The sequence below is a fragment of the Cynoglossus semilaevis genome, chromosome 6 (assembly GCF_000523025.1).
Source record: "Cynoglossus semilaevis isolate Cse_v1.0 chromosome 6, Cse_v1.0, whole genome shotgun sequence".
Taxonomy (NCBI): domain Eukaryota; kingdom Metazoa; phylum Chordata; class Actinopteri; order Pleuronectiformes; family Cynoglossidae; genus Cynoglossus; species Cynoglossus semilaevis.
The window spans coordinates 6,717,207-6,727,965 of NC_024312.1; the positions used below are offsets into that span (position 1 = coordinate 6,717,207).

The 10,759-nt window shown below is 42.1% G+C and overlaps 1 protein-coding gene across 1 annotated transcript in view; it reads right to left on the reverse strand.

The window, feature by feature from the left end:
* Window positions 1-10,721, reverse strand: part of LOC112487112 (unconventional myosin-IXa-like) — a 24,499-nt gene extending 13,778 nt beyond the window's left edge. Inside the window, exons 1-4 of the mRNA XM_025056329.1 lie at window positions 9,406-10,721; window positions 7,718-7,771; window positions 4,187-4,284; window positions 3,336-3,462 (exon numbers count right to left, since the gene is read on the reverse strand). Coding sequence (XP_024912097.1) covers window positions 3,336-3,462; window positions 4,187-4,284; window positions 7,718-7,771; window positions 9,406-9,540 — 414 coding nt within the window. The 5' untranslated portion in view covers window positions 9,541-10,721. The remainder of the gene's footprint in view (window positions 1-3,335; window positions 3,463-4,186; window positions 4,285-7,717; window positions 7,772-9,405) is intronic.
* Between the last annotated feature and the right edge of the window lie 38 nt (window positions 10,722-10,759).

Below are 10,759 nucleotides of genomic sequence, written 5' to 3' on the forward strand. Positions count from 1 at the left end.
AAAAGTTTCAATTTGAACTCTTTTCCAATTCTCTGGTTTCCTTCCTGTCCTCTCTGCTTTAATAATGTTTCATATGCCCTCGGGGACGCACGGTTGCTGCGTCTGCACACGCCTGTACGCCTCCATATAACCTTGAACTTAAAACACTAGTCCCTGAGCATGTGGGCAGCATGTGGCCGAGTGTACGTCACCGCCACGGCGAACCTCTGGAGAGTAAGAAAGAGCAGCGTGGATGTTGAAAGGCAACCTCAGCAGGCAGCACAGTCAAAACATCCCCGCGGTGCCGTCGACAGGAGTCCCAGGCAACACTTTGGACATTGTTTTGTCAGCGACCCGACAACTATATCCGGCTAATCCCACTGGTTTGTAGCAGAGTCGGGAGAGTCACACCCTCCGTCTGCCCCCGGGGTAAATCATAACAGCGTGAGGATGTTTGGTCCATGAGGAAGTGTCGCCACGTGCTCTGAGGTACATTTTCCACTCACTTTTTCACTGATGCTGTAAAATAGCTGTGACAACAGTCCACTGTCATCTGATCCCACCAGGTTATGACAGGTCAGAGCAGTGACATCTGGACTGCAGGCCGGACATCCCTCTGGGCCCGCTGTACGTCTACAATGCACAATTTATCCTGCTTAAACTCCTGATAAAAAATAATGGGTCATAGGTCACAGCATATGTCTTTGTAGGTTCTCAGTCATCCAGGTCGTCTTCTCCAAAGACTGAGAACCTACACAGACTCTGCATCAATGGGACCTTTGGAAAGACAGAAATCTCCAACCACGAAATGAGATCCTTGAATCTCCTCACACTGTTGAAACATTGTGATAAGAGTCAGGTCTCAGTGGTTCATTAATGTTAGCAGAATATCTGATATTTTTAAAGGGTGAGATAAAATCTTCTGGAGAGTCACTGTCTCAACATAACCTTTAGTACAGGGGTCCCCAACCCCAATAGGACATTTGGTAACTGGTCGCAGTGGGACGCAGTGAAAAAAGGTTGAGGCCCGCTGCTTTAGTAGATGCTCCTTCCACACTCTCTTCTTTCACATCCCAGAAAGGTCACTTGTGTGACCCCCCCTCCCCTTTTTTTTAAAATCTCAGATGGACACTGGGTCAACACAACAGAATAAAGTTTGTCAGTAAAAATATTTTCTTCGACTCTCTGCCTGTCTGGCTGTGGTTTGTTGAGCAAGAACCTATTCCTCTGCTGCATGGATACTTCTGGAAGTAATCACTTCTCCCCAGGAATTGGTGGGCTAAAAACAGAGGACGGATTTTGTTGTTGGTGTGTGTGTCAGTGTGTGTGTGTGTCTGTACAATGACAGTAAAAGGGATTTTTCTTCCTCTTCTTGTTCTTCTATTTCCTGGTTACCTACGGTTGAGAAAACCTGAAGAACATCCCCTGGAAACGGGGTTACTCGTTTGATACGACAATATTCACTTGTTCCCTGTTGTACTGCAGTACTGGGGAACGCTCATAATTAGAGGAGTAAACACAGGAGAATCTGTCTTCTGCTCTCGAGGGATCTGAGACGGTGGAGGAAAAAAGTCTCGCTGCTCCGTTAGCAAACAAACTACATATGTGGTCTTTGCAGGCTGTGCTAATGAGGCGACGCTTTATGTTAGTGAACATTATTTCTCCAACTCGCTGCTGGTAGAGATCATGTCAAACAGAGTACGTTAATAAGTACTTTATCATGTCTAATGAAAGGTCAATGTGCTTCTGAGCACGAGCCATGATTCCCAGATATTTATATTTGTTGTTAGACACCGGCTTAATAATTAGGATGGTTTTGTGTGTACGTGTGTGTGTGGTCTAGATTAAGTATAATAATATAGAATTAAACTGCAAATAATAAATACTAAAAATTAAACTAAATTTTTTACATTTATATTTGACAAGTAATCTACAACGTATATAACTATAAAAAACACTAATATATAAAAATATAAAAAATCTTACTGTATGTGACAGTAATCTGGTTATTCTGTCACCAACCACAGACGAATGCTGTTCCGTCTTAATTTCAGTGACAAGACAAAGCTGCCAATTAAATACCAACAGCAGAACACCGAAGTTGGCTTTCTTCACAAGTTTATATGAGCTTCCTTAAAATACCCTAAACAAGTGGTCCCAAACTTCTGGCCTGGGGGCCACTTGTGGCCCGCAAAGTCCTGACATTTGGCCAATGACAATGGACGTCTGTAATACCGTAATTTACAGTCGATGAGACGGCCATCAATAATAATTTACAGTCGATGAGACGGCCATCAGGAGAGGAGGACGTGACATCACGCTGTGTTTACTGATGTCAATATTGATGCTACACATATCAGCGTGTAAATCTATTTGGAAGTTCATATACAATGGCAGTCAATTTAATTGCCTTACCCCAACAGCTGGGGCTGTTACTGTTCCCTGAGATTTCCTACGTCTGAGTGTAGACCTCAGAGCGCTGACGCCTGGTGATGCTAGATTCCCTGTCCTCGCCTCATGTCCAGAGAGTGAGTGGAACTTGTTCTTTCCATTGGACCGGCTCCGTCAACGGTGCCAAGAGAAATTTTTCTTACATTTGATTTACACTGCTTTGGCATAGAATTATGACGTCTGTCTCACTGCAGAGATGTAAAAGTCAGATGAAATGTGACGTGACCTTTCAGAACAAGGTCTCTGTGAAAAACACTGTGGCTGTGGATGTAAACTGTGATTCAAAAAAGTCTGATTTCTTCTGTCATTAAATTCAGATATTGGTCACATATGATATTGATAAACCCTCACCTCCACACATCACCAGCAGGGGAGCGCTGTAAATAGATCCTGTGGTGGAGGTTTGGAGTCTGAAGCACCTCCTACAGTAACTATCACTGTCACCACAAGCTGTGCTGGTGCACTGGGCTCTGCTTCTACACAGACACCTTCACAGGGTGGTTTTGTACCGCAGGTCATTTCACTCTACTCTCTGCCCAAAATATAACGCACTGAAAGAAACAGTAGGATGCTGCTGCACTTGGTTGTCCAAAAAAGGCAGAAAGTTCAACGAGTCCGTGGAGTTTTGAGTGTCTCTCGTGGTCTGGTATAAAATAACTTTGGGAAAATGGCAGTGAAAGTTATTTGGTGGAAAAATTAAGCCCTGTGGTAAAGTACTGTTCCCATTCTTTGTTTTTACAATCCTTCAAAGTATTCCACACGTACTGTGCTGCCTGAATGTGACGACACGATTTGTCTTCACCAACACCAATCACAACAAGCTTCTATATATAGATATGCACGACTTCATGTGATGTACACGGTGGGGTGTGACAGTGCTGAGTGAGTGCAGTCCCACTGCTCACCTCTAGCAGCTCTGAGATGATGGGCAGAACCTCCGGGTTGCAGATGTCGATGGAATCGTCCCTGTAGGTTTTCTTCTTGTAGCGGATGTTGCCCAGGTGGAGGATTGCAGACAGCAGGGAAAATATCCTGATGAGGAGAAGCAACGGTTGTTGTTCATGCATGTTTAATGTTTGGGAAAGGCGTTGTTACATTTAGAAGGAAATATACCAGTCTGATTTATGACCTACAAACAGAACAAAACAAACAAAACAAAACAGTCACAATGTCCTAAAAAACAGGACACTTGGTCTCTTTGTCACTAACAGCATGAAACATTGGAAATCAGAATTTAAAAAACAAAACAAAAACATTTACATATTATAGTGTGCATATATAAATATACATATACACACATATACTGAATATATATAAATACACAAACATATATATTTATATATATACACATATATTTATTAATATATATAAATATATGTATTATACATACATGTTTCTGTATTGAAAGTCTTTGAACTAACGTTAACGTCACGTTAGACGACATACCAAGAAAACTAAGGACAACATACTGTGACTACAATTATAAAATAAGATAAATAAATATTAAACATTCAGTGTAGTCAACACAGCCAGAGCCGGAACAGAAAGTGAGCAGAGCTTTTACATCAGCATGGCATTCAATTGAAAACTCTGTCTCCTACTTTTCAGTCAACAGAGTATTCATTTATCCTTCGCTGTGAAACCAAATCTGCCCAGTTGCTAACGAGCTCCTGGAGAAGTTGTCTCCAAGCTCAGTGCCAACGTCAAGAGCAACTGAGTCTGTAGAACCTTTTATAGGAATAAACATTCATCTTACTGTTTCCGCGTGGCTGGGAGGAAGCCCACCATCTCCATGGCCAGCTGCAGCCGCTCAAAGTCATGTTTCAGGTCTTCTCCCTCCACAGTGAAGCAGTCCTGCTGGTTTCAGGTGGAAACACACAAACAGAAGCCAAGAATGAAGCAGTCTGAATCAACGTGACAAAAACACATCAAATGACATGAGCTCAGGTGGACTGGTGGACCGGGTGTTGACGTCCCTGTAGTGTATAGGCTCAAAGATATGAAGCTGTCGTGTTGTTGTCTCACCTCCACGTCTGAGCTAAGTTTCCAGGAAATAAACTGGTGCTTCACGTCAGCAGTACTTTTAAAGGTAACATTGGGGGAAAAAATAATATCACGCTCTAATGACTGAGCCCAGATGATGGTAATGGACCATAGCATGTATCTTTCTTTGTGGAAAGATTCAGCCTGAATAGAACAAAACCTCCTCGATGTAACTGAATATCCCAGTTACATTCATCAGTTGATAATGACTGATTAATTACATCACTCTGATGCCAAACAAATGAACACATTGTCCTTGTATGCATGCGTGTGCGTGCGTGTGTTTGTGTGCACACGTTCTCCAGCACTTCGGTCAGGTCAGCCTGTCTCCTGCAGCCGTCCTCTCTCAGGCTGTAATTAACACATACCACAGCCAACGGCCGGCGAGAGAAGACACACGAACCCATAATCCACTGTGTGGATCTGACGCTGCTGCACTTGAACATTCACCACGGCCTCACCATTGTTTTCCTTTGGCTTAAAAACCTTAACTGGGACGGCCAAGCCAACAAGTGGCATACTTTCTTCAGCGAGTATTTCCAATTGTAACAAAATGGGGTTTGGAGGAATTTTCAGCCACGGAAAGATCCAGGAAATAAAAGTTGTTAATAACCAGGTACGTTCAACCTCAACGCCGACGCAGGACAATGTCATCTGCTGAAGAAAAAGGATGAAATGATCCAGAAATATTTTGGCCCGTTGTAAGAAATACTTGAGCGAAAGTCATAGCCTTGAAAGGAAGAATGAAAAATTGCAACGTTTATTTGAAAAATAACCTCTTAGAACATTTTCACTGGAGGCGAAGGCTTAAGTTTGGCCTCTGTTTTGGAAGGAGATGCTTCCAATTTGTGAGATGTGAGATGTTTTGGTGCTTTTGTTGTTGGAGCGAACGGGGGAAATTTAAGAGCCATCATTCTGTTCGGCAGCTTTGGTAAAAGAAAAAGAAAAGTGCGGTTTAATAGTTCCCTGTTGTGACCTAACTACAAACAATCTTTTTATACTTTTATGTCTCGAACGTGAAGCCACGTATGAGATTCTAAACTTTTAGAAGATGAGATTTTTGTGACAGACTCTTCACTTGATGCAAAGTTCTGTCATCTTGGGAATTCAAAGTAAATACAATATTTAAACTTTGAACACATGAGTTTCATTGGTGCGGTCACTAAGACAAAACAACAGTGATACGTTTGGCAGAAACTTTGTGAACAACACAACAAGGTTTGAAACAATCTGACAAAATGTAGAAAAACAACAGCCAAAATTTCAATGTAGGTCTAAAGCTGCACTCCGCAAATAGTGGGGTGAGCCCTACTGGGGGGGGGGGTATCAATGGAATATGTCACGTTGGACATAAGTGTACCTCTGCTGTAATGCTTGAATGATAACAAGCCTCCAGTCACTAGGTGGCAGCAATAATATATAAAATACATGTTATCAGGTTCTCAATAGTTTCAATTCGGGTGTGGGTTGGCGCGGAGGCGTGAAAACATTTCTGGCATGACAGAAAATAATTGAGACCCACTGGTCTAAAGGGAAAAACTCCTACTGTTTAGAGTAAAACTGATGATGGTGCACATGACTGACCCCAGTGTGTGATGGACCTACAGACAGACAGAGAGACAGACAGAGAGACAGACAGACCACCTCTCTGACGTCTGTGTCCACATTTCACTCATCTGAGCATCAGGCTGAATGTTCCTGTTACTTACCGTGTCAAGATCAGGACTTTTTTTCACTTTTTTTTTCCAATAAGAAGCAGCATGCAGCCCATAACCACGCATTCCACACCACCAAAAAAACCATCGCCACCCAAACAAGCACAAAATGCAGACCCACGCCACCAAAGCACAGAACCGGACACTGGGACTAAACACACCGAATGCAAACATTCACAAACTGTTTGGTCTTTGGGATCTTTGAACCAACACTATGTCTTTCTTTTTCGTATTTGTTTATTTTCTATTTCCAGCTCCAGACTTGACTGGAAACTGTTTGTAAGTCACTGAGTAAAGAGCTGAGAGTCTCTGTACCACAGTGAGTCTCTGCACTTCAACACCAGGCAGGGGTCAAAGGTGAAATAGGGTGAATGGGTTGGTCAGAGACTTAAGCCAGCTGTCGGGGCGGCTGGGCATCTGTGTGTGTGTGTGTGTGTGTGTGTTTGTACTGAGACGGTGACATCATTTCCTTGGGCTCACAGACTGGTAGACTGGTGACATCACTGACTTTCATCGAGTTAGTATGCAGTCAGCGCTGCCATAACATGTTGTGTTGTACATTATTTTGTCAGTTTTAATGAATATATAGATATACAGTGTATATCTGTGTGTATATATATACCAAAATTAAATTCAGCTGGCACCAAACATATTTGAAATTATGTAAAAATAAAATGTATTCAGTGTTTGTTTTTGTTTTTTTATCTGATTCTATAGAATTTTTAAGGAATTTTCCTTGTTCCATAAATTTCTCCGCATCTTTCTTTTACTTCGTGGGGACAACTTTGGCAGCACCACGCACGGTGTCAGGAGATCCCAGTGACCAAACATGACTTCAGATGAAGGCTGGTGAAGACACCGTTGAGTTGACAAAGCAGTGAGACAGCAAACACAACAGTGAGCACACACTGAGAGGGAAGCTGCAGACTGTGGAGAATAATGAGACCCGTTTGGAAAAGAATTGTTCTGGCTCAGTTCACTGCATGAAAAGCTTTAAAATAATCAGTTTGCACTTAAATAAAATAGACTGTCCTCTGGATGATGTCATCACACACCAAACACTCTGAGAAATAATCAGCATTAACCATTTCCAAAAGCAAAGCATCCAAAGCCAAATAACGGTTTAAAGGGATTCCTTTCTGTTCAAATGCATGAGGTGAAAATAAGATATATATTTTATCACCGTTCATCTTCCAGAAGGAGATCAAATTAAACATGTATTTTTCAAGAAATGTTATTTTCAAAAAATTTTGAAATGTGTCAGTCTGTTTCCAAATGTCTTCAAAGCTGATAAGATCAAACCCTAACAATAAGGAATCCCTTTAAACACAGTTGTTGTGGTGGAGCAGGAGCAGCAGCGGTCAGTTCAGCTCCAGTCCATCTGTTGTCCATTCCAATCAAAGCACAGACGCGTGTGCAGAGCAGAGACAGAACGAGAACCAGACTGGCACCGAAAACCCCTCAGCGCACCGCGGCACACCCACGAGCACAGACATACACAAACAACTAGTCATCCGCAGGATACTGACCAGCTCGCTCTCATAGTAATTGTCCCAGTGGAGTTTGTGCGTTTTCTTTGTCATCTGGAAGCAAGGCAGAGCGGGTTAGGGAGGCGCTGACCGCACACAGGAATAAGCCAACAGTACACATGAGTTCACCGTCAGACACAAATGTATCAGAGAGCTGATCTCAGGACGTCACCTCGTCAGTGGTGACGGTCGCTGTCAGTGGATTTACCCACGGAAACCATGTGATTTTTCTTTTATGTTTTTAGCAGATTCTTTAAGATACTCTGGAAACCAATTCACCAGGTGTTGAAATGTGAGCAATGTTTTAAAAAATAAGGAGCTGATGATTTTCTGAGACAGCTTAGGGTTAAATGAAGTCAGCTTTGTTCATCACTATTGTCAAGTGAAGCAGTATCACCTGAAAGTTCAACTGAAGTTCTCTTTAGGGTTAAATCAGCTTTGTTCATCGCTATTGTCAAGTGAAGCAGAATCACCTGAAAGTTCAACTGAAGTTCTCAATAATAAAAGACAATAAAATGAATGAAATCGTGTCTTAACAGTTTAACAGTTAACTGGATCTATAAAATTTGTTTTTTCAATCGAACAATTTATACAAATTCTGTTTAGAGGAAAACAGATGATAGAGTGTGACTCTACAGAGTACAGTCTGGAGTGAAAACGATTGAGTGAACCTTGTTCTACCACAGAGGGCAGTACAAAGAGCAAATATCCTTCTTTGAGATGAAAGAGAGCTAAACATGGATAATCTCTTCGCTCCTTCGTGACACTGTGTCAGGTGTGTGTGTGTGTGTGCGTGTCTGCCACAAAAACAAACATGTGACTGCCGGCATCCCCAGTGAAAGGATGCTAGAGCTGGATTAGCTCCTGCTGTTGTCATGGAAACAGAACTGCATAGTAACAGGGAGAAAAGGAGGCGGAGCCTGCTGTTGTGGGGACCACGGGTGGATGGGAAAAAAAAAATGTTAATGTTTTGGAAAGGCAAAACACATGAACAAAGGACAGTTGTGTTGTGTCTTTATTTCACCCAATCAGAAAGGAACTGGCTGAGAAAAGGTGATTTAACAAATACATAAATAAATATTCTCTGGTCAACCAAATATTAATATATGTTTTTATAACCCAATCAAAATACTTACTGAAGTCTAAATGTAAACAACTGCTGATCTGGAATAAATGTGTCCTTGGTCACAAAGGTTAAAGTTGTAAGTCTTTGAAACAGAAATGCTGTAACCATGGTCACAAAGGTTAAAGTCTTTGAAACAGAAATGCTGTAACCTGATTGGTCAACTCCTGTTTCAGAGTTAGGTTTGATTATTATATTTATTATCAGACAGTTGCTCTGTTGTTTGGAGCCTGAACCAGAGGACGAACCAGGTTGTGGTGAGATTTCACATTGATTGGTTTGTTTGCATCACACAGAGTGACTCTGTGGGGTATTATAGTAATGACTACACACAAAAGTGACCAGAAATGAATGGGTCCAGGGTTCATTTAAAAACTATTCCAAAACCACCTCTGTGTGAAGACAGACAGATGATTGTTTGGACCAAGGACTGTGAGTAGAACTGTTCAGACAAACCTCAAAAACTGAAACTCAACATGTGGAGAAAACATTTTTAAAATGTTTAACTGTTGAATATGTTTGTCGAAGTGATGTGTTTTTGAGTGGAGCGTGTGTGGTTACAGACCTGGTTGAGGTAGTGATATTCCTCAGGTTGGAGAAGATGGAAGGACTTCCTTTCTTCTTCACTCGCTCCAGCCAACAGGTAGTAGAACACGTGGTAGTTCCTACAGACACACACAGACGGAGAGAATTCATTCATTTATTCATTTAATATTTCTGCTCTGGACTGGTTTGGTTCAGTTATTTAGACGTTAGATCAGAACCACAGGTTTTTGCCACAGCCAGGTAGTCATGGTCTAACTTCTCTGTTGGTATGGTTTGGGTTTTTGTGGCTATGACTTTTATAACCCAAATCAGTGGAGGTCAGTCTTCTTCCTCTTCCTCTTCCTCTATTTTTACTGATTCCTCCTTGTCTTTCTCCTCTTTCTACTTCTTCTTCTCCCTCTTCTTTTCCTCCTTTATCTTCCTCCTTTTCACCCTATCATCTTCCTCCTCTGCTGTAACTCCAGCCACCTCCATGTCCTCCTTACATTCATCCATAAATCTCCCCCCGGGTTCTTCTCTTCTCCGTACGCCTGGCAGCTCCATCTCCAACATCCTTTGAACAACATATTAACTACCACTATCTCAACACACGCCCAAACATCTCAACACTCCCTCTATTACTTTACAACCAAAACAACCAAAGAAAGGAGCTCCTTCAGCTGAAACTCTGCAGTTTAAGAGCGTATTACCACGCCTGATATTTGTTATTACTGAGTCATATTACCTGGTCTATGTGATTATATCAAAAGACAAATGTCTGTAACATTTATCCATAAATGGTAGCCTCAGGTTTTGGGGCGGTTTTTAATGCCCAGAGTCATAAAACCTGACAGAATCCCTGGAAAGCTCAGGTCCTCCCCTCCCCCTGGATTTTTTTTTTTCCTCCGGGGTCGTGCAGAGGGAACCTGTCATGAAGCAGGCTCTGGGATTTAAGATGGTTCGTAGTTCATCATCAGGCTGCCTCCTCTCCCACCACCTCGCTGTTCACGGTTGAGGCCGCCTGGGAGGTCCTGTCTTGAATTTCTAGCCTATCAATATGGCCGCCAGTGCCTGTCGTTGGGGTGAAATACAAACCTCAGGCCAATCAGGGTTAAAGGGATTAGATGACCAACAGAGCTGCACGAGTTTTTTTTTTCTGTCTGACTGAGACATGATCAGAGTTAGAATGTTTTTATGACAGATGTACTGTACGTGGACGGAGCTGATGAAGTCACATGACTGAGGTGGAAACATGTTCGTACTGTGGCCGCAGGTGGATGTGTTCTCGTAGCTCATTAAACTGCATGGTTTCTGGGTCTTTTTTTTTTACAAATAAATTATTTTATCATATTACAGTTTCCTTAAGGGACAATTTTAAGATTCACTACAGCTTT